This window comes from Capra hircus, chromosome 25, assembly GCF_001704415.2.
Source record: "Capra hircus breed San Clemente chromosome 25, ASM170441v1, whole genome shotgun sequence".
NCBI lineage: Eukaryota > Metazoa > Chordata > Mammalia > Artiodactyla > Bovidae > Capra > Capra hircus.
The window spans coordinates 39,996,446-40,023,543 of NC_030832.1; the positions used below are offsets into that span (position 1 = coordinate 39,996,446).

A 27,098-nucleotide genomic window follows, 5' to 3' on the forward strand; every position below is an offset into this window, starting at 1 on the left:
ACGTTTAGCACGCATACCACGCTGAAGTAGGTTGAGAAAGTGGTGCTTATATTTCTGGCAATATGTGGGATTAATTAGCCTGGAAGATCTTTCTGTATAAAGTACCTGGAAGTGCTGGATGAATTGTAACAACTCTCCTTTCAGATGCATAGCTGAGAACCTCCCAAAATAAAGGAATCCCTAGGGGTGAAAAAAAAATGGCAAAATGAAGACCTTAGAATCTGAACTGATTATGAAGCTACAGTTGCCTTGCAGGTGTTTGCCAGTCTTAACCAAGAAACTTAAGTTTAATAGCTGTCCAAGAAAGATGTAGGGAGTTGGAACTGAGACCTCATATATATTTGGAAACTATAAAGGTGGACACACTCAATGAAAAGATAAAATAGGAAAAATTTGCTACCTGGTAAAAGGAGATAACAGAGTTCTCTCTCTTGACCTGGGCTCTGGGTGGGAAAAACTAAATACTCTTTTCTAGAATTGAACAACCACTCTTCCTCTCACATGTTTGGAGTTCAGAATTGTACTGTTTAAGTGATGTGGATAAGAAATTACATTGTACATAATTTGATGATGTACAAGGACATCAGATAGAACAAAGTACTCTTTGGAAGGACGTCCTTCCACACAGGTCTCCCAAATCTGGCCAGAGATGAGCTCACAACCCCCAATAACAAGACACATGAAGTGATGCTGCTTGAAATGAGTCAGTAGAAAACTGTAGACTCAAATTCTCAAGAGCCTGGGAGATGGAACCGTTAGTTATAAAATATCGAGTGAGTAGATTTAAACTATTTCATGAAATAAAAGGTAGAAAGAAAGCAGGAAAGAACAGAATGTCGTCCCAAAAGGCAGGGAGGGTTTGGGAAAGGAAGAGATGCTTTTAGTAATAAAAATGCAAGTTTGTAAAGGGACACTTTGGTGATGGTTTAAACAGCAGACTAAATACGACTGAAGAGGACTAGAGAACAAGGTAGGCCCGGCATCGTGCAGACAGAAACGGGCTGAGAGTCACGGGGAACTGATGGGAAGGTCTGTCACACGTCCCCACGAAGAGGGCCAAGAGAATGGACCAAGCACGCACCCCACGGACGTGTCCGACAGGCACCCGGGAGCGTGACTCGGCGTTTGTCGCGTGAGATGAACGAGAGGTTCGCCCCTTGCTCCCTGGTGGCGATGCCGCAGGACACTTCAGACCGATCTTTACAGCTGTCACAAAGACAAGACCGGCGAGCAGCAGGCTAGCCGGCTGCAGACTCCGCACCGGGAGCCGCAGAAACCAGAGGTCAGCAGATGGGACGCTCGAAGCTGGACAGGACAGGACCGAGAACCCGGAGCTGCGGTCGCGGCTGCCCCTCCACCCAGGTAGCCAACCACGGGGGATGCGACAGAGCCGCTCCCCCACAACGGACCCCTCTGTGCAGGGGTCCTCGAGGACAGGCCTGAGGGCAGAAGCCCCCTGAAGGTGCCGCGGGAGACAACGAGACCCGGCGAGGAGGAAATGGCGAGCGAGCAGAGGGACGGTAGGTCTGGGCAAACGTCCCACACGGCTTTGACACGGGCGGAACCGGGGTGCACCCCTGCCCGCCCGGACCGGCCGGATGCCGGGGTGGAGCCCCCGGAACTACAGCCCCCATGAGGCTCTGCGCGCGCGCATGCGCCGTGGCAGGCGTGGCGGGCGCAGCGCGCGGCGTGCGTGGCGCGCGGCGTGGCGTGCGTGGGCGTTCTAGAACGCAGCGGCGAGGGCCCCGGCGCCATGTTGGGGCCGAGGGGACCGCGGAGAGGTGCTTGAAGCGGCGGGAGCGGAGCGGGAGCGGGTCGGACCTGGGCTGGTAGGAGCCCCGCCCCTCCCGCCTCAGCGGATCATGACCCGGGCGGCGGCCACGGAGGTCGCGGTGGCGGGGGACGCGGCGTGGCGGGGCCAGCGCTAGAGATGATGCCGTTTCCGGTGACCACCCTGGGACCACAGCGGACCCCGCCGCCGCCCAAGCACTACGGCATCTCTTCCCCCATCAGTTTAGCACCCCCCAGGGAGACTGACTGCATACTTACCCAGAAATTAATTGAAACTCTGAAGCCCTTCGGGGTTTTTGAAGAGGAAGAGGAACTGCAGCGCAGGATTTTAATTTTGGAGAAATTAAATAATCTGGTAAAGGAATGGATACGAGAAATCAGTGAAAGCAAGAGTCTTCCACAAGCTGTAATTGAAAATGTTGGAGGGAAAATCTTTACATTTGGCTCTTACAGGCTAGGGGTGCATACGAAAGGTGCAGATATCGATGCGTTGTGCGTGGCACCGAGACACGTTGATCGAAGCGACTTTTTCACCTCCTTCTATGATAAATTGAAACTACATGAAGAAGTAAAGGATTTAAGGGCTGTTGAGGAGGCATTTGTACCAGTTATCAAACTGTGTTTCGATGGGATAGAGATTGATATTTTGTTTGCAAGATTAGCACTGCAGACTATTCCTGAAGATTTGGACCTAAGAGATGACAGTCTGCTTAAAAACTTAGATATAAGATGCATAAGAAGCCTTAATGGTTGCCGGGTAACTGATGAGATTTTACATCTAGTACCAAACATTGACAACTTCAGATTAACTCTGAGAGCCATCAAGCTGTGGGCCAAATGCCACAATATTTATTCTAATATACTAGGTTTCCTTGGTGGTGTTTCCTGGGCGATGCTAGTAGCAAGAACTTGCCAGCTTTATCCAAATGCCATAGCATCCACTCTTGTCCGTAAATTTTTCTTGGTGTTTTCTGAGTGGGAATGGCCGAATCCAGTGCTACTGAAAGAGCCCGAAGAACGGAATCTGAATTTGCCCGTCTGGGACCCAAGAGTAAATCCCAGTGATAGGTACCATCTCATGCCCATAATCACACCGGCATACCCACAGCAGAACTCCACGTACAACGTGTCTGTTTCAACACGGATGGTCATGATTGAAGAGTTTAAGCAAGGGCTTGCTATCACACATGAGATTTTGCTGAGTAAGGCAGAGTGGTCCAAACTTTTCGAAGCACCCAGCTTCTTCCAGAAGTACAAACATTACATTGTGCTTCTGGCAAGTGCGCCAACAGAGAAACAACATCTAGAGTGGGTGGGTTTGGTGGAATCAAAAATCCGAATCCTGGTTGGAAGCTTGGAGAAGAATGAATTTATTACACTGGCTCATGTGAATCCTCAGTCATTTCCAGCACCCAAGGAGAGTCCTGACAAGGAAGAATTTCGTACAATGTGGGTGATTGGGTTAGTGTTAAAAAAGCCAGAAAACTCTGAAGTTCTCAGTATCGACCTCACCTACGATATCCAGTCTTTCACAGACACTGTGTATAGGCAAGCGATAAATAGTAAAATGTTTGAGGTGGACATGAAAATTGCTGCGATGCATTTGAAGAGAAAGGAGCTGCATCAACTACTGCCTAATCATGTGCTGCAGAAAAAGAAAACGCTTTCGACAGAAGGTGTCCGATTGACAGCCCTGGATGCCGGCAGCCGTGACTTGTCTGTCGGCAGTGAGAGCAGCACGCCTGTGTCGTCACTTCCTGCCGCTTCGCAGACTGGCCCGGGGACTGGCAGCGCTCCAGGCGGGAACAGCCCTGCCCCGGCGGCGTCTGTGAGCGTCGTGCAGTTTCCTGAGGCTTCCTCGCAGCAGGCGAATCCCAGCGACAGCCCCGGGGGCGTGGCCAGCGAAAGCCTCCCTCAGGCGGCTGCGCAGCCCGCTGTGCCTCCAGCGCCCAAGCCCATGGTCACCAGAGTCGTTTCCTCAGCACGGCTGGTCAGCCATCCGCCCAGGCCTTCAGGGAGCGCAGCAACAAGCATAGCTAATCCTATCGTAGGAGTCTAGAGGACATCGTCGCGTCACCAAGAAGAAAGGACCAAGGCAGCCAGAACGGAAGAGGAGTGTTCTCAGAGAGAGACCAGTGTCGCTTGAGTGAAGACTCTTCAGACAGCCGCTTCTGGTGGCCTCACGGGAACATCCACTGCAGGCCTTCCCAGTACCCCTGCTCTCCCCGCAGACCCTATTCCTGTTATCAAGGATTCAATAAACAGATTGAACTGAGAAAAACACCTCGAGGGTCCATAAACAGTGTCTGCCAACTCAGCCTGCTGTCTTCGCATGCTAATGGAGGAGAATGAGGGGCACCAGACTAGATACGGTTCCCGATAGGGCTATTAGGTGTATTTGGTGACTTCCCTTATGGGCTAATCTTGATCAGAAGTCCAGGTTAGTATGTGAAGCTGAAAGGACTGTTACTAATGTGTCAGGTTTACTTACGTGTTAGCCACAGTTACGCTATTTCAAAGGACTCCTGCCCTTTAGGAGGAAAAAGTGAGGAAAAAACCCCTCCAGCTATATTTGTGCCCATGACTGACATCTGAACGGGATTGATGTTGGATGCATTGTTGGGGGAAGCTTGCAATACACACTGCTATCAGAATTCATTATGCTGACGATGCACTTTATGTATATTTTTATTAGAAAGTAGAACTAATTTTAGCTTTTTCAGCTTGATGGGTTTCAGTTTTTTCCTGAAGGGTGTTTTTCATTATGAATCTTGCGGTGAGTTCCCATTGTGTGGCGAGCGGTGTACTGTGCTTCAGTGGCATCAAGGCCACCTGGCTCAGCCTTGTGAGGCCACCCTTTCAGACGAAGTATCAACTCTTAGGATATGCGCTTGGCGTTGGAACAGTAATTAGTAAGTGCTTGGTTTTGATGGGACAGGATCAAGAAAGGAGACACTGGTTTTATCTGTAGAACTGTTTCAGGGTGCGACCAATCAGCGGTCAGACAGCAGATACTGTATTGAGCTAACAATACATTTACTTAATACATAACTTAATCATTTGTCTTAAAACAAGAAAAAGCTTTTCGTACCCCTACCCCCACTGCCTTCTCTCTGCTTGTGTGCACAAGGCGTGCTTGTGTATTGTTTCACAGAACACTCGATATGCTAGTGTTTCCTTAACCATGATGTGAAGCCAACAGTCCTCTGGCCAACTGGCTAGTATCGCAGCGAAGTTTTACTAAAAGTAATTCCTGTGAAGCATGTTATCCATCTTGGATGGCCGTTAACAGTCTCCACGTAAGAGAAGATGCGTATACTCCACAGAATACCTGCTTATGGTAAAGTTAATTTCTAATTTAAACGTGTAAGCAAAAGCATTTTCTCTAGAATTTTAAGTCAACTTTTATTTGTAATGAGTTAGTAAAATTCATTAGTGAAATTTACATGTAGAGACATAAAGTTTCTAGCAAGCACTTGCCATCTGGTCAGCTTTCTACTCTTGTTTATCCTGCGAAAGATTCAAAATACCTTTCTTTAAATTAAAAAAAAAAAAGGCCACTCATAATTAAGCCACAGAACGTTCGTGCTGAAAAACAGGAATGCCCGCGCTTGTAGGTGAATGAAAACTCAGTCTTATTCTGGACGTAGCAAACCTAACAGGTTTCCCATACAGCCTGGTTCTGATTCTTCCCATCCCCCGACAGTGTTCCTTTCTACCACACGTGCATTTTTCATCTCAGACTGCAGCTTCTTAAACTCCTTCCCTGTCCTTTTGAATAATTTCCCCAAAGTTGGATTCTCGTCGTTTCCGTTGTGGGCTGTGCAGTAATTGAGACTCTGTTCACCGTGACTTCCTGACGCCTAGTACACGGTGTTCCTGCTCCCTGTGTGGTCCTCTCCCCTTCTGCTACAATAAAATCAGGTGACGTGTGTACAGTACCTGTGTATTTTGAATAGCTATTGTGTCCTTGAAATTGCCAGGCACAAATTTAGTCCTGTCGTTTTGTTCACACATTGGGGGAAAATTAGTTTATTAAATGTTTCGTGTAATTGTACTTGTTTTTCCAAGCTGGAAAGTTGGAGCTTTTTAATTCTTGTTTTCATTACCTGAATATCGGACTATTTTTTCATACTGTGTGCGTAGTATCTCATGACTGGAGTTGGCTTTGTTTTATAGTATCTGTACTCCTTGTATTTTTCAAGCGCTATTTTGAAAAGAGATGATGTATTTCTCCATTAAAAAAAAAACAATAAAAATAAACGAGAAAGAAGCAAGCAGAGGGATTTAAACCTGAGGATAACGGTTAAGCTGTTTTTACAGTGCTCCAGCAGGGAGACACTGATGAACCTGTCCACTGTATTTGAAGTCTAGAGTTCATGTTACAGCGTTACGGAGAAGCCTGAAAAGATTCACACTTCATTTCAAGCATGCTGACCCCCCAACCAGACTAGGGCCTTAAGCAGCAGCAGTGGACACATGGCCTCTGGCTTTCCTTCTGAGCCAGCCTGACCAGAAGCAGCTTGGCCCCTGCCTGCCCCCCAGGCTCCTGTACAGGATGCTGCGGTGGGGAGGGGGCTGGTGGTGGTGAGCAAGAGCTGGAGTGGGTGCCGGCAGAGGGGCGCCCCAGGCGGCGGGGCAGGGGGGCACCAACAGCACCAGCCCTGCTTCTGAACAGGCGGCTTCAGCCAGCGGTGGGGACCCAGAGCCGCAGACTGCGCCTTCCAGCCCTGGCAGTGGCCTCTGTATTGAAGCAGACAAAAATAGCATTTTAGAAGTCTTAAAGTTCCAAAAAAAATTTCTTCACTAAAAAAATTTCTGAGAGCATTTTTGTCCTAAAAGCAATAAACCACTTTCTTTTGGGGGGAAGTGGTTAAAGAATAGAGTTAAAAAATTCCTAATTCAAAAGAAGGTAGGGGACTTGCCTGGTGACCCAGTGCCTACACCTCAGCACTTCTAAGGCAGGGCCGAGCGTTCCATCCGTGGTCAGGGCACAGAGAGCCGCGAGCCGGCCGAGCTGCTCAGTGCGGGTCAATCAGGACGCCAGGGACGAGGCGCGCGGGAGGCACAGGCCGAAGGTGCAGGAGGAAGGCACCGTCTAAGATGGTGGACGTGAAACCCAGTCTGTCTGTCACTGCGTACGCAGTGAGGGACTAAGCGTCCTGGCTAGAAGACGGAGTCTGTGGGAACTGGCGCTCAGCTTTGGTGCTTTGTTCACGAGCAGCACACCCAGAACGTAAGACACGAGGGAGTGGAGGAAAGGCCGGCACCAAACGCTTAGGGTGACAGTGCTATCCAAGCACTTCAAACTGGAAATAATTACCGGGGGCAAAGGGCCCCGTGCTGGGAGAGGAGAGGGGCGGCAGCAGGAGGGGCGCAGCTTAGCGTTCACGTCTGATAGAACAGCCTCAACGTGAGCAGAGGGCCACCATCTGTCCGAAGTGTCGTCGTCGCAGGCTTTCACACAGCTCTTTTCGTTAATCCATGTGAAGCAGACAAAAAGGAAATAGTTTTGAACACACAGTAGGAGTTGGCGAACATTTCTTGTAAAGGGCTAGGTGGTGGTGGAATGGTGCTCAGTCATGTCTGACTCTACGACCCCAGGGACTGCAGCCCACCAGGCTCCTCTGTCCATGGGGCTTCTTAAGCAAGAGTACTGGAGTGGGTAGCAGGTTCCTCTTCCAGGGGATTTTCCCCAGCCAGGGATCAAACCGCAGTCTCCTGCGTCTCCTGCATGGCGGGCGGATTCTTTACCCCTGAGCGACTGGGGAAGCCCATAAAGGGCCGGCTAGGAAGTGTGTTCAGCCTCGTGAGGCTCTACAGTTTCCGTCGTGGCTGCGGAACTCTGCCCTTTAAGGAAGCTCAGGGCAGGATGTGTGTCAGCAGACGCCCAGGCCGGGTTTGCCACCCATCCCCCACCGGCACTTGTGGTCTCCATCTGTTGGGCGTTTGTTATAGAACCTTCCACTCAACAATTAGAAATTGCATTTTATTGTCGAATAAACACTGGGCATGTACCACACACACCCCCTCCTCGTGTTCAAGCAGGAAGTGAAACTCTCTTTACTTTCTGCTTGAACAAATTTTAAATTCCCTGATTCATGGGACATGTTCTCTGACTGCAAAACAGGTACGCTGGGAATGAAGGATAAACAGCACAGAGAAAAGTTTCCTAAAGGAGACGCAAGAGAGCTAAAGGCGTGAAGACGCTGACAAACAGAATCTCTTATTCTATCAAGCGATGAACAGTGGAAAGAGGAGAACAGGCTGTAAGCACGGAGACTTCACAGTACATGAGACAGTCCAATCCAGGAGATATTAACGTGGGGGGAGAAGGTGTCTTTGAAAAGATGAAGCAACCCAATAAACGGGCAAAAGAGATGCTTAGGTATTTCACAGAAGAGGAAATAAGAGTGGACAGTAAACATGAAAGGACGCTGCATCTTGTTAGTGGTGAGAAAAATGGGAATTAAGACCACAGAGCTGTGTTTTCCTTTTTCTTTTTTAACAAAAATGAAGTCTGACAGTGCTGAGGTTTGGTGAGGAGGGGGGCACGCTGATGTGATGGCCAGGGGGCCACAATGCAGACTGGTCCCTTCCGGAGGTGGGGGCTCTCTGCTAGTGTGGCAACGTGCCCCAGGGCTCCACCCCGCTTGTGGGGCTCTGGTGCCCTCCATCTGACTGCTCCCTCGTCTGTCGAGGCGGCCAGAATCTGGGCCGCTGCTGCAGCCTCTGCAGACACCACAACCCCTCTAGCTTACCTCCCACGTGCCATGTGGATGTCCTCGGCTCCCACGTGTGCCAATTCAGGAAGCACTTTGCTAGAGAGACTGCCCCGCGCTCCCCAGGAGATGAGTAGGAGAGTAAAACAGCAGCATTTTGTAATAGCCTGAAGCCCGGAAAAATGCACATCTCCATTAGCGCGGAGTGGAGGCCGCGCGGTGTAGTCATGCGGTAAATAACGTGGACCCAGGCCTCGTGTGTCCAGATAGTATTAATAGGTGCATCTCAATGCTGACGGGAAAAGAAACGCGCAGGAAAATACGCCGTGTGGCCATTCTGTGTGAGGTTTAAAGAGAACCACTGTGGGGTGTAACTCTAAGGGAAAAACCAGGGAAAGTGGAACAATCCAGAGTAGCTGGGGCCAGAGGGGCGGGAGGGGAGCTGCAGTGGCCGGAAGGCAGACGGGAAGCCTTCCTCTTCTTGCAGGTTGGTTGGGGGAGGAGATGGTGTTGGTTTATTGTTAGTCCAAGTTGTAAATGCTTCTGTGTGTGTGACTTCTGTGATCAGGAAACCCAGCACCAAGGTGATGTCATCTCCCGAAGTCCAGTGGGCTGTCCACCGTGCCCCAGGGCCACCTCCAGAGGGTTGTCTTAAACTCGTCTTCATCAGTTAGGAATTGCATTTGACCAGACATTGCATTTGACAGTGACTGAGCCCAGGACAGGGAGATTCTCTTTCACGTCCAGAGGGAGTCGGTTCAGGGCCAGTGGGGACGCTTTCCTGGTCCCCAGGGACCCTGGCTTCTCCAGGGCCGGCCCCACCGTTGTAGTTCGTGCCTTCCATCCCCAGGGTCACCTCCAGGTGCAGGGTGACGGCAGGGCTACTGCCGCCACATCTTCCTTTAAGGCGGGAGGAAGGAAGGGAGCGGGGAGGGGAGACGGTGTCCCTGCAGACCCTGTCCTGGAAGATGGCATGCCCTCGTCTTTTGCTGGTGGAACTTATCAGGCCCCATGTGTTTGTCACTCGGTCACGTCAGACTCTCTGCGACCCCATGGACTGTGCCCCACCAGGCCCCTCTGTCCACGGGATCTCCAGGCAAGAGTACTGGAGTGGGTTGTCGTCCCTTTCTCCAGGGGATCTTCCCAACCCAGGGACTGAACCCAGGTCTCCTGCATTGCAGGTGCATTCTTTGCCACCCCAGCCACTAGGGAAGCCCGAGAAGGCCCTGCCTACCTGCACGGGAGGCCAGAAGGCGCAGTCTGTGCCTGCTGGACGCATCATCGCCATCCCCATTGTTATGCGAGAGGAAAACAGGACAGAATGGGTGTTGAAATACAGTGATAGAGCGTGTTGCACACTCATACATTTAGACACTAAGACACTTCCTAATAAGCATCAAAAAAGACACTTTAACGTGAATTAGAACTGAAGCGTGATGAGAGTGCAGCTTACAGATGCGGCCGTGATGTTTAGAGGAGAGGGGCCTGGCTGTAAGCACTGCCCTCGAAGAAAATGAAGAGTGAAGAGTGATGTGCTCTGTGCTTTCAGAGCTGGGTTAGAAAAGGACACAACAAACTCAAAGAAGCAATATAGAGCAGAGAGTAAAGACAGGTGTATGCCGGCAGTGCAGAGGGCCACCCGAGCGAAGAGCAGGTTCTCTGGAAAGACTAAGAAACAGTCAAAACTGGGAAGACTGGGGAAAGCTAAAGATGATACACGTAAGCGATACACTATAAAGCTTTATGCCGGTAAAGTTGAAAGCTTAGTTGAAATGGGCGATCTCCTACACAGAGATAACCTACCCAGACTTACTGAAGGGTAGGAAGCCTGAATGGACTTACCACCTTAAAAGAAATGGCTTGAGTAGTTTGAAGATGTCCTCAACCAAAACCAAAGTAAAATTAAAAAAAGTAAGACCTAGAAGGTTGTACAGGCCAATTCTACCTGATGTTCAATGAGAAGATTTATTTCAATATTTTACATCAGACTATGCCAGAAAACAGGAAAAGAAGACACGTTTTTTTTTTTTCCTATACAACAAATATAACCTTTATGTAAAAACCAGAGAGGCAGAACATTATAAAAGTTATCAGCCAAATTCACTTATGAATGTGGATACGAAAACTAAACCCAGACCAGAAATGTATACCAAACCATCCTGAGCACATTTGATGGATCTCGAGAAGGCTAAGGTAATTTAACATTTGCGATGCCGGCTGGTAGGTTGATGCTGGCTGTTGGCAGGAGGCCCCAGCTCTCCGTAGGCTAACGGAGGGTACTTACGGCGTGGCAGCTGACTTTAACCCCGGCATGTGATCTGAGCGTGCAAGGCACAAGCTGTAGTGTCATACGGTGCGGTGCAGATGAAATATGTGCTTTTCCAGAGATACTTACTCTGTATGTATAGAATATCCCAGCCATACTTAATCCATGAAAAAATACACACATAGGAGTTATGACCCCAGGTCAGCATAGCTCTTCTCTCTGGCTGGAGGAAGAATTCTCACCCATGTCTAGAATGTCCTTTGCAGGGGGCATGTGTTTCTGTTCTTCCCAGCCTTTCAGGCGCCTGCAGTGTTGCCTTGTCATCCAGGAGGGTGAGTAGCAGACAGACTAGGGAGCCTGTGTGCAGACAGCTTTCCCACAATGTTTGGCTGAGAAGGAGGGCTGAGGGAGGCGCCTGTGGCTCGCGGGTGTGGGTGGAGGCAGGGCTGGGAGCCCAGAGCGTGTGGGGTGCCAGGGCAGGGCCCACTGTCAGGGAGCTAGGGGAGGTCTGCTCACCCCCGATCCTGGTCGTATAGCAACACACGTTCATCTTAAAGACTTCGAACCACTCTTGAAAATACAGAGAGGAAAGGTCATTGAGACCCGAGCTCCCGTTAGACCACCATGATGAACCGTTTTCCTTTTTAGAGAAGAGGATATGAAGCATATCCGAGGGCTTCCCTGGTGGCTCAGAGGTAAAGAATCCACCTGCCAGTGCAAGAGACACAGGCTCAACCCCTGATCCCGTGGACCCCACAGACCAGGGAGCGGTAAGCCCGCGCATCATGGCCGAGCCTGAGCCCGGGAGCCTGGCAGCCGCAGCTGCTGAAGCCGGCACACGCTCGCGTGGATGCTCTGCAGCTAGAGAGAGCCAGCCCCCAGCAGTGAGAGCCCGGCGCAGAGCAAAGAGAGGGAGAGAAAATAGTAGGTGACCAACCGAAGACCGTCGCCAACAAAGCCGCGTCTGTGCAGCCGAACCAGTTGTTATAAAGCACTGTGGCCCCGCCTTCCTGGTCCTCGGCGGGCTGGCCGGGGTCTCTGCCAGAGGTGCGCCCACATCCCGACTCTGTGACGGTCGTGCTTTGCTTTTCTCCAGATGGCCCGGTTTTGCCTCAGTGTGAACTTTGTGAGCTCAATCAGAGGATGTGCGGGCTTTCGTGTCTCCTTTCAGCCTGCTTGCGAGCTTCAGGCAGGCGCTTGTGGGCGCCACGCGCACTGACCGCGGGTGCTCCGCCTGCCGTGGGCGCTGCGCTCCGTCCGTGGGTCCCGCTGCACTGAGCGTGGGGGCGCCGTGCGCTCTGATTGTGGGGCCCGCTGTGGGCCAGTCCCTGCTCAGCTCAGGTCTCAGGCTGTTACGAGGCACACCGTTGTCGTCGTCGCCTGGATTTGGGGTGTGCTTGTTGGGTCACTCCTGGGGGAGACCGCCTGTCTGTCCCTGCTGGCTCTTCCTCGGTGCTGCCTCCTGCTGAGCAGGCACTGGTTGCCCTGGAAAAGCCAAGGCCTTGGAGCTGAGGCCGCAGCTCGAGGTCCCTTGGACCCGCCCTGCACCCCAGCCGGTCATGTGAAGTTGGTTAGAACTCTCTCCTTCTCCCCTCCCTGTTCTTATTGATGCCCAGACACCTCTCCCCACCACCCCTTGGGGAGCACCACCCACTCCTGGGGAGGAGGTTAGACCGGGCACGGTTGTTGGGCTCATCCAGAATTCTGGCTGCAGTCTGCCCTCTGGCCCCAGCGACCCTCATCCACGTGCAAAATGCACGAAGCTCATCTCCCGGTCCCCAGATCTCACCCCCTTACAGTATCAGGTCAAGTCCAAACCTCATCATCCTAGTAGCCTCAGTCAGGTGTGGAGGAGGCCCCTGGGTTTAGTCCATTAAGTACAGCCCTGAGGGTGGAGGGGCACAGTCCTTCCCCCATGGACCCGTGGGTACAGGGGCGAGTTACCCGTCCCGCTCCCAGCAGCCAGTGGTGGGACAGATGCAGGATAACGTCACGTGTGTTCGAGTCGAAAGGGGAAAATAGACGGTGGGGAGGAGTCGCTGGTGCAAGGCAGCATTCTGCTCCTCGGGGCTGTAGGACTGAAACTGCCCTGTTTTGTTTCATTTCTTCCTTTTCCTCGCTAGCTGTGGACCAGCGCCCACTCTCAGCTCCTTTTTCTGTGGCCCCTCCCATCCGAGCGAGGGAAGCCCCTTGTTCAGACCTTCTCTTCTGTGACCAGCCAGAGAACACTCCGCTTGGAGGCCGCTCGCGTGTTGGGTTGGGTCCGCCGAATAATCTCTGTTTCTCCAGATCAGCTGCTCAGGAACTTTATGATGCCTGCAGGACCTCTCCTGCCCATGAGGCTACTCCTGGAGAGACCCCAGGGGCAGAGGTCACGGGCATCTTAGAACTCTGCTCCCGCACGGCCTTCCATAGTTACCCTGTGTGCCCATGCTGCTGTACAGATCTATGTGAACATGTCCCTGTGTGGGATTGTCATCAAGTTTTTTTTAAAGAAACAGGATCACGTACTTATTTTTCTGTATTTAAAGATTTATTGCTTTACTCTCGGTCACGTGGGGTCGTCTTGCTGCACGTGGGCTTTCTCTGGTCGCCGCGAGCAGGGGCTGCCCTGCGTGCTGGTTGCAGCCTTCCCGTTGCGGAGGCTTCTCGCTGCAGAGCTCGGCTGCAGGCGCCTGGGCTTTAGCAGTGGCAGCGCAGGGCTCGCAGGCTCTCGAGTGCGGCTCAGTAGCTGTGGCCCACAGGGCTTTGCTGTTACGTGCCAGGTGGAAACTTCCCAGGCCAGGGATCAACCCCGTGACCCCTGCATTGACAGGCAGATTCTCAACCACTAGCCCACCAAGGAAGACCTCTGTATCTTGTCTTAGCAAATTCGTTTTGAAAATCTTCGCATGTCATCTGTTATCATTTTAATTCATTCATTTTAGGGCTTATGGAATACTCCAGGGTCAGAACATTGGTCAGAACATTGTGTATATTTAAGTTTAGTGTTTTTTGTTTTTGTTTTTTTTTTTCTGATGAATCATTTAAGGAAAAGCTTACAGTAGGTATTCCGGTATGTACAGCATTTCACCACATAAAAGATGCTATCGATCGAAAGAACACCAGTGCCTCCTTACCGCTGACGTAGAAAATACTACAAGGTCAACGAGGACACAGTGCCTCATATTATTATTTATTTGCGTACAGGTGCCCTTTTCTGGGCCTCAGGAACGTTGCTGGGCTTCCCTGGGTGGCTCGGTGGTAAAGAATCCCTCTGCCAGAGACACAGGTTTGATCCCTGGTCCAGGAGGATCCCACATGTGGGGCAGCTAAGCCCGTGTGCCCCCGAGCCTGTGCTCCGCAACAAGAGAAGCCACTGCAATGAGAAGCCCGAGCACCGGAACTACAGGGTGGCTCTCACTTTCACAGCTGGAGCAGAATCCGGGCAGCAGGGAGTACCCAGCACAGCCAAAAATAAACAAAAATGAAAAGAAGCAAAAAGCATCGCTGAGCCCACGCCTCTTCGGGGCACTTCACTGTTATCCTGGGATTGTCTCTCGGCCCCGGCACAAAGTTCTGCCACGTTTGTGCTCGGCAACCAGAACTCCATTCTTCAGGTGGTTCCTAAGTGACTGGAATGGTGCACAATCTGGCCCCCCAGGAGCAACAGGCAGCTCTCTCGTGACAGCTGCTGCCTGGGACTTCCGTGTGCACTCAGGGTGCGTTCAGAGATGTGAACGTGTGTCTCGGCACTGAGGAAGCATATACCATGTGTGCGTGCATTCATTCACTCCTTGGTTCACTAGGTAGAAAAGCATGTGCGTTTAAAAGCTTGTTTTCACCAGTTACATCCGTGAGCAGGTAAAGCAATACTTTCTCATCACTAATTAAAATCAACAAAGCAAACCACGGAAGCCAGAACAGCCCGTCGCTGCCCTCGCCTTCCCCGCTTCCCAGCTGGCCCTGCCCAGAGGGAACCAGGTTCGGCTGTGAACTCTGGTCCTTGTTGGCATGTAATCCCACAGCTTACAGTGACACACGTGTCCCGCTACCGCTGGGTGAGAATGCTACTCTGCTCGCTCTCGCTCATGTAAAGTATCAGCCCCTCAGCCCTGTCCGCTCAAGAATCTAAATAAGTTTGTTTAGATTTGTGATCAGTGTTTACATTCTTAGGGCCAGAGACGGTGTTCGACAGCTGAGGACCTTTTCTTCCTGTCCAGCTTCTGTTTTCTTTGAAGTTAACTGCTGTCATTGATATTTGTTTGCCCTTTTTCCTCGGTACTTTTCACCCACTCAGGATTCCTCGGTCCTCTGCCGCTATCTCTCCTCAAGATGCTCAGGTGTGTGTGGGTTTTATCCAGTTGGGAGCGGCTGCTCTCCAGCCCGCTCTCACCGCCCCTCCTTGGTGTCTCTGCAGAGGGGACCCCCACCCCGCCCCATCTCCTGTCCCCTTCTTCCTGGTTGCAGGTTTACGCCTGGCTTCGGTGGACTGGCTTCTCCAGTGGCCTCCTGAGAGTGTCCATGGGAAGTGAAGTTGCTTAAAAGATCTTTTTTCTACCTTAATGCTTGATTAATAGTGTAGCTGGATGTAGAGTTTTAGATGAAAATACTTTGTTTCCTAGCATTTTGGAGGCCTCTGTTGCACGTCTTCTAACTCTCCCTCCGGGAGAAGCTATGACACGTGGTTCTCGCTCCTTTGGACTTAATCCCCGCCTTCTCCCCTGGAAACACAGTGTCTCCCCCCAGCCTCCTGCCACAGGCTCAGCGTGCGTCTGCATCCTCTGTGTCAGGTTTCTTTTTTAAATGTAAAAACGACGGCTGTATCAGTCATCCTGCGCCGTCTGTCCGTCACTCAGTGCTGTCCCCCTCTCCGAGACCCCATGCACGTAGCCAACCAGGCTCCTCTGTCCATGGGGCTTTCCAGGTAAGGATACTGGAGAGGGTTGCCACTTCCTACTCCAGCATCAGTTATCACATTTGTTTATAAAGTCCATGTTCTCTTATTTTATGAAGGTTATTAAAGTTTTCTGTTTGCGGATTTTGGCCCTTTATGCATTTTTAATCTCTGCTGTGTTTAGCGACTTTTAATGGGCATTTCACCCTAAAAACGCACGTTCTCTGAAGGACCACCCCGGTCCTCGGATCGCCCCTGCCGGGCCTGCTCTTACCCGGGCTCGGTGCCTCCCGGGCGGCCGTCTTCCCGTGATGTGTTCTCTCCTAGCTTCTGTTTTGTCTGCTCGCTCGATTTTCACAGTGATTTCCCCTCCTGGCTTCCGGCCTGCGTGCTCGTGGGCAGCCGTGCAGGCGTCTGGAGGCGTGGCCTCGGGGCAAGGAGGCCTCTCCTAGCGGAGCAGCGGAGCCGGCGCTGAGCTCGGCCGCGCAGTGCGCGTCCCCGGCTGAGCGCCGCCGGTGGGCGAGCCCCTCCCGTGGGTCGTCGAGGCCTGGGGCGCGGCTGGGCGGGTGCTGTGTTTACCAGGGTCCCCTCCAGGGAGGGCTCGAGGAGTCTCCGGGGAATCCGACGGGGCCTTCGGTTTCAGCTGAAGAAAAATCCAGCCTCTGCCGCGCCGATCTGTCTCCGGCACGGCTCTGGGAGGCCCGTCTCCATCTGTGACGGGCTGACGAGTGGCCGAAGCATTTGATCTGCTCAGTTACCCATTACCTTAATTAGGTTATTAGCCCTCCCGGAGACGCTGCTCTTCCTGATTAAGGCCCTAATTAGGAGGAGGAGGTCTAGGTTTTACCACGGAGATAATACTCCTTGGTACTTTAAGGGTGTTCTTTTTAAAAAAAAAACCAGGTTTTAGATTTGATTAATCTGTTCTTCATCGCCGTTCCGGCTTTTCCCCAGTTGCGGCTCCCGGGCTGAGAGCGCAGGCTCAGTGTCGAGGTGCTGGGGCTGAGCTGCTCCGCGGCAGGTGGGATCTTCCCGGACCAGGGCTTGAACCCGTGTCTCCTGTGCTGGCAGGCGGATTCTTTACCGCTGAGCCGCCAGGGGAGCCCCTCCTTGGTACTTTAAAATGCTTTTATTGTTGAAAGTTTGGAAAATAAGACAAAGTATACAGAGAGTAAAAATCGTCTGTGAAATTACCTCCAAAAGAGAATTGCTTTTAACATTTTGGTGCCTTTCCTTTTCTTACTATCAAGTTTATTTTCTTGCGTAATTCGAATCAACCTGTGCGCAGAGCTCTTTACGCTTTTTAACTCGGTGTACTCACTTATGCTGTGAGCGTCATGTTTAGCGCTTAGTGGGGTGTGGTCTGCCTGACTGTGTCCTTAGTGAAGCTTCAGAATATTTCCCACTTCTGTCTGTAAGTAATGCTTATGTAAGCATCTTTGATTCTTTTCTGATTATTTCTGGAGGATAGGAACTTAAAGGTGGGATTCAGCGTGGAGAGCTAGAGGCGTTTTTAAATGCAGGCCTGTGCGTGTCTAACAGGATGTGGTTGGTGCCGTGCCTCTGGTTGGTTTCGACCTTGGCGACGCTGGGTGGCGCCCCCACGGGCAGTTTCTGCGTGTGCCCGTCTCGCCTCGCCTTCGCTCTCATGTGGCTTAGAGTCTCTGCCGACTGGACAGGGAAGCACACTCCTGATGTTAGTTTGTGAGACGGAGTAGATTTTAGACTGTACACAAGCCATCTGTGCTTGACAGTCGGTACCCGCCTCCCGTCGCTTTCCTCGTCTTAGTTTTGAAATACTTTAAGCAGAGGACTGGTTCCAGGGTAATGCAGTGACCTGTTTGTGCACCCGTGACCCAGCTTCAGAAATGAGACGTCCTGGCTGGGGTGCGGCGGGAGGGGCGGGGCCGTGGCCCGGGGAGGTGTCCTTGGCTCTCCGCCGAGCCCTGGAGAGGAGGCTGGGAGGTGCAGGACGTCTGCGTTTCGCCTGGGACTGGAGCCCCTGGGCTGCTGGCGGGAAGGCGGACATCTGTCAGCTCCTTGGGTGGCGGGCGGAGATTCGTGCTGGGCATGGGGCTGGGGAGAGATGGAGCCGCAGGGTTGGCAGCATCCAACTGCCGGAGCGGCTGGTGTAGGACGCATCCTCGATGCTGGTTGGAACTCGGGTTACTGCAGCCTGTGGCCGCTTGCAGGGGGCAGGGCCCTCGGTGGGATAGACGTGGGGCTCTGGTGCCCGCCGTGTCCTCCAGGTGCCCTCCGCCCAGACAGGTACGGTGGCAGGTCCTGAAGCTTCGGTCGGGTGTGGGGCCGTTGGAGGCACCCTGTGTGGACCCATAGGTTGGTCCCAAGGCTGAGGAGGGCACGTGGACTCGGCTTGCTGTCCCCCGGGGCCGCCCTGAGCGCCACCCTCTCCGGAACCGCTGTCGTGATTTTGTAACGGCTGTCTTCTCAGTTCTGCTCGTAGCATTATCGCCCGTGTATTTCTGCCTGCGAGTTTGGCTTTGCTTGTTTTGAGTTGCGCGCGTGGATTTACGTCTCCTCCGTCATGCTGCTCCCAGCCGTGGCCTGTCCCTCGCGAATGAGTCTGGGAGCCACGCTGCTGTGAGCATCCTGGTGCCCACGTGTGCAGCCCCTCTGCGGTGTGCGCCTGGCGGGGACTGGCTGGACCCTGAGTGTGTGCATTTTCACTCTACCTGATGAGGCCAGCTTCCTGGTCCACTACCCACTGGCCACCTCAAGAGCGTGGGCTGCTCTTCTGCATTTTCTATGGTCTGATCTTGTCCTTATTGATTTGTGAAATGAGAAAAGTGGAAGTTGGTTGTCATGTCCAACTCTTCACGACCCCATGGACTATACAGTCCATGGAATTCTCCAGGCCAGAATACTGGAGTTGGGTAGCCGTTCCCTTCTCCAGGGGGTCTTCCCAACCCAGGGATTGAACCCAAGGGTCCTACATTGCTGGCGGATTTTTTCCCAACCCAGGAATCGAAGCAGGGTCTCCTGCACTGCAGGCGGAGTCTTTGCCAGCTGACTGTCGGGGAAGCCCTGTATTGCTCTGCGGGCGTCCTTTACTCTTGCCTCTCGTCAGCGATGCGTGTTATGATCATTTCCTCCAGATCTGTGAGCTGATGCTCTGAATTCTACTTGCAGCATCTTTTGATGAGTAAATCCGTGAACGTGGTTGGATTTGTTCATCCTCTTCTTTACGGTCAGTGTTTTTCTGTTTCAGCTTTGGGTAACACATCCTTCCTTGTCTCCGGGGTCATAAAGATGTTCCCCTCGTTCTCTTTGGCGAGCTTTCTGGTCTTGCCTTTCACATGAGGGTCTGTAAAGCCTGATTTAAAGAATGGAAATAAAACTGGCTTAACAGAGTCCACGCTGCTGAAGTGCGTTCCGGTGGCGTCAGCGCCTGCTGCGTCGTTTCGGCGTGTTGTGGAGCAGCAGACTTGGTCATCCTGCTGTTGGCGGAGGTGAGTAAAGGCTCCAGCTTGGGCCCGTTTGCAGTGGCCCTGCTGTGCATGTCCCTGTCGCGTCCACCTCAGAGCGGCCTTGACAGCCAGTGGTAGAGATGCGGCCCCACAGTGTCTTCCAGCTGCTTGCTGGTTGGCCCCCACGCCGCCCGGCAGCGTGCGGGGCGCGGGCGGTTCCCTTGCCGGGCAGCGTGCGGAGGGGCTGGCGGTTCCCTCTCCTCGCTTGCGCATGGTGCTTCTTCCACTTCGGTTTCCTTCATTTCTGCCAACAGCACTTCGTGGTTTTCAGTGGTGTGGGTCTTGCGCAGCTTCTGGAAGGTTTATTCCTTAGTCTTTTCGTGTTTCCTGGCGCTGCTGTAAATGGCGCCATTTGTAATGACATGCCCCTTTTGCTTTGTTCCTAGTATTTAAAAACAGTGTTGCATTTCTTTACTTACGGTGTATAGGCCCCTTGCTGAGCAAGTTCATTTCTTCTCAGAGCTTGCCCATAGATTGTTTTGCGTTTTCTCTGTACACAATCACGTCGTCTGTAACATAATTACAGCTTCCCCTTTCCAGTTCTCCTGCAGCCCGTGTTTGTTTCGGACATGACTATACTGGTCAGGACCCCAGTGCCGCGTGACCGACGTGGCCGGCAGGCCTTCGGGTGTGCTCCTCGCGGGGAGGCAGGCCTGCGCATAGGCTTCTGTTTAGAACTGTGTCTGCCCATGGGAAGAGTGAGCCTGGAAAGCCAGGTAGCATATTCTTATCTCACTGCAGTCCCATGTAGCGTTTATTATAATACGAGAGTGAAATGGAGTTAAATGCAAAGTGCGTGGAAATAAGGCCAGCCGTGTAGGAGGCAGGTGCTGTCCGGACGATCCTGAGGTCTCTGTTGTTGTACATTTCAAATACACGAAAGCTTCAGGTTAAGCTCACGGGTTGCTTGGTTGTCGTGGAGCTTCGTCACGCAGCCTTTGCTGACCTGGAAACAGCATTCCAGTCCAGCGGGCGTGCTGAAGGCAGGTCTGACTCAGGACTCCACCACGGCCACGGCCGAGTGTCTCAGCAGCACATCCCCAGCTGTTGTCAGGGCCCTGAAGTCGGCTCAGTCAGCCCCGTCTCAGCAGAACTCGCCCGTGCAGGCTCGTTGGCCTCGTCAGCCCCCATCTCAATCAGTCCGAGTCCTGCCCCTGCCCCGGTGGTGGGGGTGGCAGCAGGGGCTGCTCCGAGCTGTGTGTCTTGTTTCAGACCCTCCGGCTCCGGGGAGAGAGGCTCACACGGGCCCAGGGTCAGACCTGCAGCCTGTCTGCTGTTGGAACGTCCTGACAGGCAGGAAAGGCCTTGTTGTTCTTTCCAGGGCTGCTCTGGAGCCCTGACGACAGCTGCTTCCAGCAGACGTCCCCTCTCCCGTGTCCAGGGTTCTCTGCTCTCTCCCGGCAGAGAGGATGGGGATGCCTGGGCCAGCACAGGAACCTCCGTGTGGTGGGGCGTCCCCCTGGCCCGTGCTGCCTGCCCCGGAGCGTCCAATGGGAGACTCGGGTCCCACCCTGCAGTGCTGCGGTGAGAGGAGAAGCCCGCTCCTTCCCTGAGCCGCAAGCATTGTGCTTGGAGGACACGCCGCCCCTCTGTCCGTCAAGGACCCCTCCCGCAGACGCGGCCCCCTTCCCCGTCAGAGACACCCCGTCCAGGAGCGAGGCTGCCCCTGTGTCCTGCCTCCCTCTGTGCGGGCACGCGTCCCCGTCCCAGGCTCAGCGAGGAGGGTCTGCTCAGGGGGTCAGAGCTGCCCTGGTTTTGCACGCCACTGGGATGCGTGCGTCAGCCCCGAAAGCCACGACCTCCTCGGAGCTACTGGCTGCCCGGCGGTCCCCCCACCTCGAGGCAGCTCAGAGTCCTCACGCAGGAGGGGACCGAGTGGTGTTTACGACTTTTACTTTAAGAAAGTTTTAAAATACAAAGGATAGACAATAACATACTTGACACCTGGGTACCTCCCTTCCAGAGTTGACCTTGACACTTGAAAAACCTTGTTTATTGAGTTTTTATGAGTGAGTAGACGGCACACACAGCTGCCCGTGAAGCGTGTCCTCGTGTGTGCACGTGTGGCGTTCCACGTGTGCTGGCCGGCCCTGGGCTCCCTCCCCCGACCTGTGAGCCGGCTAGTTCTAGAACCTGCTGCGTGCTTCCTGTCTGCTTTTGCAAGCAGCTTGGCGTGTCTGTGGATCCACCCGCGGGCACACGCAGGGGTGCTTCCCGCACGGCTGCCGTGCGGACAGGGTCTCCTGCCCTTGCGCCGCCCCCTTTGGCCTTTCTGCCTGCTGTCGGTGAGGCTCAGGGCCGGCCTCCCTTGGGCAGCGGCCGTGGCTCCATCCTGCCGGGTGAACGGTCCCCGTGGAGCTCACGGGGGCCCAGTGCCTGTCCTTGCTTGGTGTCTGCATGCGAGGGTCGTCCTGGCTGTGCCCCAGTGGGGTGTGCAGCGTTGGAGTTGGCTTTGCGTGCTGGCCGTGCTGTGTCGGCAGTCCAGTGGCCCTGGTCTCTAGCTGCCCCTGCCTCCACCCCACCCTGCCGCCAACAGCCCTGGCCCCGCCCCCCGGGGGCCCTCGGAGGAGCCCTGGGAGCCAGGCCCGCGGCGCTGTTCCACACTCCAGGCCATTCTGAGCGCGGGCGGGTGAGAGGCCCTGGTGTGGCCTGGGGGCGGGACCCCAGCTGAGGGTCTGGTGGCTGGGAGCTGGCGCCCACGCCCGTCTTGTGCATCCCAGGGGACCCTGGCTCCGGGCACCCAGGCCTCGTTCCTTGTCCAGGAGGGAAGGACGACCCTCTGGGCTCTGTTGCTGCCTGGGAGCCCACTTCTGGAAGGCGGTTCTGGGCGCGTCCTCTATGGAAGGAGGGGGGCCCGGGGCTCAGGCGGCGCTGCCCCAGCCGGGACACAGGGCTGAGGGGGCTGCCTCCTTCATGCCTGTCTCCTGCCCCCACCGCGCCCCTCCCCTGGCCCCCTCACCCGGCTCTGCGGCAGCCGCGGTCCCGGCTGACGCTCGCACTGCGGCTGGGCTGAGCAGAGCAGCCTCCCTTCCGCAGCCCCGGCCCCCTGTGGGCTGCAGAGGAGCCGGCTTTCCTCTCCTGCTAAAAGCAGGTCCGTCTCCCTCCCGCTTGGCTGCCAGCTCCTGGTAAGGCCGCGCCCTTGGCCCCGCTTGCCCCCTCCCTTCCCCCCGCAGTGTCTGCTTCTGTTTGGAGTGGTCGTGGGCAGGACGCTGCAGACAGCGGCTGCGGAGGGCGCTCGGAGGGCTCAGAGCGGAAGCCCTGGCTGGCCGGGGATGCGGCCGTGACAGGAGACCAGCCTCGAGTTCGGGGTGGCTTCTCAGCTTTCGTGTGGCTTTATTGGGAAAGAGTGCTTCCCACCCGTAGAGGTCTGTCCAAGGCTTTCCTGGGGGGTGCTGGTGTGTGCATGAGTGGGCACAGCGCACCTCTGACCTGCCGTGCTGGAGGTGGCCTGAGAAGGCGCGGCTGTGCTCCGGGAGGTGGGCTGGGGTGCCATGGCGAGTTGGTGGCTTCCTTCTTGTGGAATGTGGGGCGGATGAGCGGTTCTCATCTAACCAGTGCGCACACACTCATGCGGGGTGCCAGGATGGGTCGGGTGGATGGGTTGGGCTTGGAGGTGGGCTTGGCATCCCTCAGGGGGCTGATTGCAGCGTGCCGCCAGGCTCCTGGGGGGTGTTTGGGGTTCAAGATGGCTGGGCTGCCTGGCTCCTGGGGGAGCCCCCAAGGTGCCCAGCCTTCCAGGATGCGGTCAGTGGGCAGAGTCCTGTGGCTCCTTGCAGGCCTGCTGGACGGAGCAGTGATTGGCATGAGGGAGTGGCTCCTGAGGCCTGAGCCCGGGCCCTGCTCACCTCGCACGGCTGCTTTTCAGGGATAAACGCCCAAGCCCGGCGGCTGCAGCGGAGCCGTGCCAAGGGAACCCCGGCCCTGGCTGCAGGGGGCGCCCGGAGCCCTCCTCCACCACCGCTGCTGCGCCGCACAGTCAGCGAGGCCAGCCTGAGCTCGGCTTCCACCCGGGACCCCGAGGAGCCTGGCCAGGACGCCATGCGCTGCTCCTTCTACGAGTCACCCCACCTGCTGCTCCTGCAGGGCTACAGCCAGCAGCACGTGAGCCCTCACTGGGGTGGGGGGCTCTCAGATGGACCAGGGGGGCGGGGGGCTAGGGGCTCTCAGGTGGACACCTCCAGCTGGCCTTAGCTGGGGCCAGGGGCTGCGGTGGCTTTGGTCGGTCCTGGACTCTGGAGGAGAGTAGAGGCTTCCCTGTTCTCTGCTTCCAGAACATTCTCTGGTGCAGGCTGCAGTAGGAGGCAGCAGGGCCCTGGGAGGGACCCCCAGCTCCTCACTGACTGACCCCAGCCAGGGCTCACCTGATCCTGGGCCCCACCCACCTGTCGCTTAGGCCGCTGCCTGCCTGGCTTTGGGGGGGACCTGCCGCCTCCCCGCGGTGGAGGGGTTGGCGGGTCCCAGGGAGTGGTTCCCCTGGGCCAACGCCCCTGCCTCCTGTGGCCTCAAGTGTGTGCAGGGCCACCTCTCAGGTCCCCATTGGAGTCGCCCTGGTCTCTGGGAGTCGGGGTGGATGCCCAGGGTGGGCAGGCTGGGGGCAGGCCGCGGGTCAGGCCGCGCTCCAGGGTGGGTGCCCCGGGCAGCTCAGCTGCTGGGAACGGAGTTGCTGGCGTGGCGGCCAGCTGCTGAGCTCTGGCATCTGCATTTCAGGACAGCCTGGTGTACGTGCTCAACCGAGAGCGCCACACGGTGGGCCAGAGGACCCCATCCAGCAAGCCCAGCATCAGCCTCTCGGCCCCCGACATCCTTCCCCTGCACTGCACCCTGCGCCGGCACCAGCCCTCGGGCCAGGGCCCGGCAGGGGCCCAGCTGCTGCTGGAGCCGCTGCCCGGGGCGCCCGTCGCCGTCAACTTCGCGGAGGTGGGCACCCGCCCGGTGGCGCTGAGGCATGGCGACCTGCTGTCTCTGGGCCTCTACTACCTGCTGCTGTTTAAGGACCCGGCGCAGGCCCAGCCGCTGCCCGCCCAGGCCCTGGCCCGCCTCCGGGCTGCGCCGCAGAGCTGCCGGCTGTGCGGCGCCCTGCTGCGGGCCCGCGGCGCCCCCGCCCCGGCCCGGCCTGCCCTGCCCAGGCCGCGGCTGCTGCAGCTGGAGTTCGAGCCCGACGTGGAGGACGCGCTGCTGCAGCGGATCATGACGCTGGTCGAGCCAGGCAGCGATGACCACCAGCTGACGCCCGCCTTCCTCCTCTGCCTCTGCATCCAGCATTCGGCCACCCGCCTCGAGCCGGGCTCCTTCGGGCAGCTGCTGCTCAAGATAGCCCGGCTGATCCGCGAGACCGTCTGGGTCAGTGGTGGGGCCGGGCCGTGCGGGTGGAGGGGCCAGATGCTCAGAGGTCCCGAATCCCACGAGTGACCCTCCTTTCCCGAGTCTGCCCCCTGCCAGACACTGGGTGTAGTCATCCGCCGCTGCTGGATTCCATTCTCACAGCACCCCGACAGCGTGGGAGTCCCATGTCCCAGCTGAGAGCACTGGGGCAGAGACCCGCGTCTCCTGAGCCCGAGCCTGACCCTTGGCTTCCCCCCAAAGCTCGTAGCACCGGCCCCAGGGCCCCGCCCCCGAGCGGGCGTGGAGCAGGCTTGTGGAGGTGGTGGACCGCTCTCCCGGGGTCCCGGGCTGGGTGGTCCCGAGCTGCTTCCCCGAGGGTGAGAAGTCTCGCATGGGTCTGTCTCGAGCTCCCGAGGCTCCTTTGCTGTCTGTTCTTCTGGGGGCATCAGCAGTCCCTCACCCTGCCGCCACCCAGCGCTCACAAGTCTCCTCAGCTCAGGCGCCGGGAGTGACTAAGAGCCTGCGAGGGGTCCGTTAGGGCCCGCCGGGCCACCTTCACTAAAGCAGGAGTGGTTTCCTTTTTTATTTGTATGTACGTGTGGCCGTCCCCAAGGCACGTGGGATCTTAGTTCCCAGACCAGGGATCAGAACATGAGCCCCCTGCCGTGGAAGTGAGGGGCCCTAACCACTGGACTGGCAGGAGAGTCCAAGAATGATTTCTTGACTGAAGGGGACAGAAAATGTTGGCTAGACCTGAATCCCTGTGGGCAAGTTGAAGTGTATTTGTACAAACGCAAGCCCACGTGCACCTGCTCGCTGTTCCCGGGGGCTGGCTTTTAAAAGTGCGATTATGAAGCTTCACCATCAGGGAGTTGCTGGAATCCTTATTCTGAGACTTGTCAAAGGTTTGGCCTGTCTTTCCTCATCCCTGCCTGGCCGGTTGTTACGTAAGAGAGCTGGGTGTGAAATGTTCCTTCTGTGCTGGGAGGTCCGACCAAATGGGAAGATAGGTTCCGGTGTGGCTCAGAGCAGGTCAGCGGGCACAGGGCGCCCCGGCAGGGAGGCCGCGTGCGCACGTGGGCGGAGCTGCAGCCGGTGGTGGTCTGACGGCGCACAGCCGTGCTGGCCCGTTCATCTCATCTTGCTTTCTCCGTTTCTGATTGTAGGAGAAAACCAAAGAACTGGCAGAGAAGCAGGCGCAGCTGTAAGTATGGCCCCGTCACTGTGCCCACCCCTGGCCCCTGGTTCCCCCCACCCCCACTGGGGTCTGCTCTGTGCTTCCGTGAACTGCGGTGCTGGAGGAGACTCTTGAGAGTCCCTTGGACTGCAAGGAGATCCAGCCGGCCCGTCCTAAAGTGTCTGTCTCTGGGGGGCTCTCTCCATGTCTGCAGTCACCACCTGCAGAACTGTCTGTCAGGGGAGTGTGTGACACAGAGTGGGCGCGGCCCTCTCGGAAGCCACCTCCTCGCTGGCTCCCGTAATGACCGTGTTAATGTGAACCGGCTTCTTCGGGGGAACGGACCCCTCCAGGGTCCAGATGGGGCAGCCGGTCTTGGCTCTCCAACCAGCAGCACTGGATCTACTCTCACTCGACGCTGGAGGACTTGGGAAAACCATTTGGCATCGGCGGTAGAGATGAGTGGACACTGCAGGGAACCGCCTTCGCAAACATGCCTGAGCTGTGGCTGCCCGCCCCCTGGAGGAGCGCTGCATGCGGCCGCCGCACGTCGGGGGTGCGGGGCTCCTGAGGCCACAAGTCCCACTGCGGTCCGCAGGGGTTTGCCTCATCCCCGTTCACGTGACAACCTGGACAGCATTTAAAAGGCAGAGACATCACTTTGCCGACAAAGGTCCGTCTAGTCAAGGCTATGGTTTTTCCAGTGGTCGTGCATGGATGTGAGAGTTGGACTGTGAAGAAAGCTGAGCGCTGAAGAATTGATGCTTTTGAACTGTGGTGTTGGAGAAGACTCTTGAGAGTCCCTTGGACTGCAAGGAGATCCAACCAGTCTATCCTAAAGGAAATCGGTCCTGAATGTTCACTGGAAGGACTGATGCTGAGGCTGAAGCTCCAATATTTTGGCCACCTGATGCAAAGAACTGACTCACTGGAAAAGACCCTGATGCTGGGAAAGATTGAAGGCAGGAGAAGGGGATGACAGAGGATGAGACGGTTGGATGGCATCACTGATGCGATGGACATGAGTTTGAGCGAGTTCCGGGAGTTGGTGATGGACAGGGAAGCCTGGTGTGCCGCAGTTCATGGGGTCGCAAAGACCCGACTGAGCAACTGAACTGAACTGTTCGTGTGAAGATGTCGAGTGAAGAGGGTCCATTTATAAAGCGCATGCCTGCTGTCGTGCTTGCGGGGTGCCGTCCACCTGCGGTAGGTCCTGTAAGGGGAGCAGGAGGAAGCATCATCGCCCCCTCCTTCCTACATTGCTGTTGGGACCTAGAGGGATGGAGCTGGGAGCCGGGGTCTGATCAGCGAGGCTCCCGCTGGGCTGAGGTGAACAGAATCGCCCTGGGGCTTGTGGGCATCCAAGCAGCGCTGGCCCGGACATGGGACTGCTGGGTCATAAGGAAGCCCTGGTTTATTTTTTTGGGGAACCTCCGTGCTTTGTCCCACAGCGGCT

The 27,098-nt window shown here is 55.5% G+C and overlaps 2 protein-coding genes across 2 annotated transcripts in view; both read left to right on the forward strand.

Moving 5' to 3' along the window:
- LOC106503599 (monocyte to macrophage differentiation factor 2) overlaps positions 1 to 27,098 on the forward strand; it is a 120,417-nt gene that overhangs the window by 78,935 nt on the left and 14,384 nt on the right. The window contains exons 3-5 of the mRNA XM_018040753.1: positions 23,009 to 23,244; positions 23,851 to 24,483; positions 25,632 to 25,669. Coding sequence (XP_017896242.1) covers positions 23,009 to 23,244; positions 23,851 to 24,483; positions 25,632 to 25,669 — 907 coding nt within the window. The remainder of the gene's footprint in view (positions 1 to 23,008; positions 23,245 to 23,850; positions 24,484 to 25,631; positions 25,670 to 27,098) is intronic.
- Positions 1,744 to 6,064, forward strand: PAPOLB (poly(A) polymerase beta). The gene has a single exon (XM_013974792.2). The coding sequence runs from the start codon at positions 1,931 to 1,933 to the stop codon at positions 3,848 to 3,850; it is 1,920 nt and encodes a 639-aa protein (XP_013830246.2). The 5' UTR covers positions 1,744 to 1,930; the 3' UTR covers positions 3,851 to 6,064.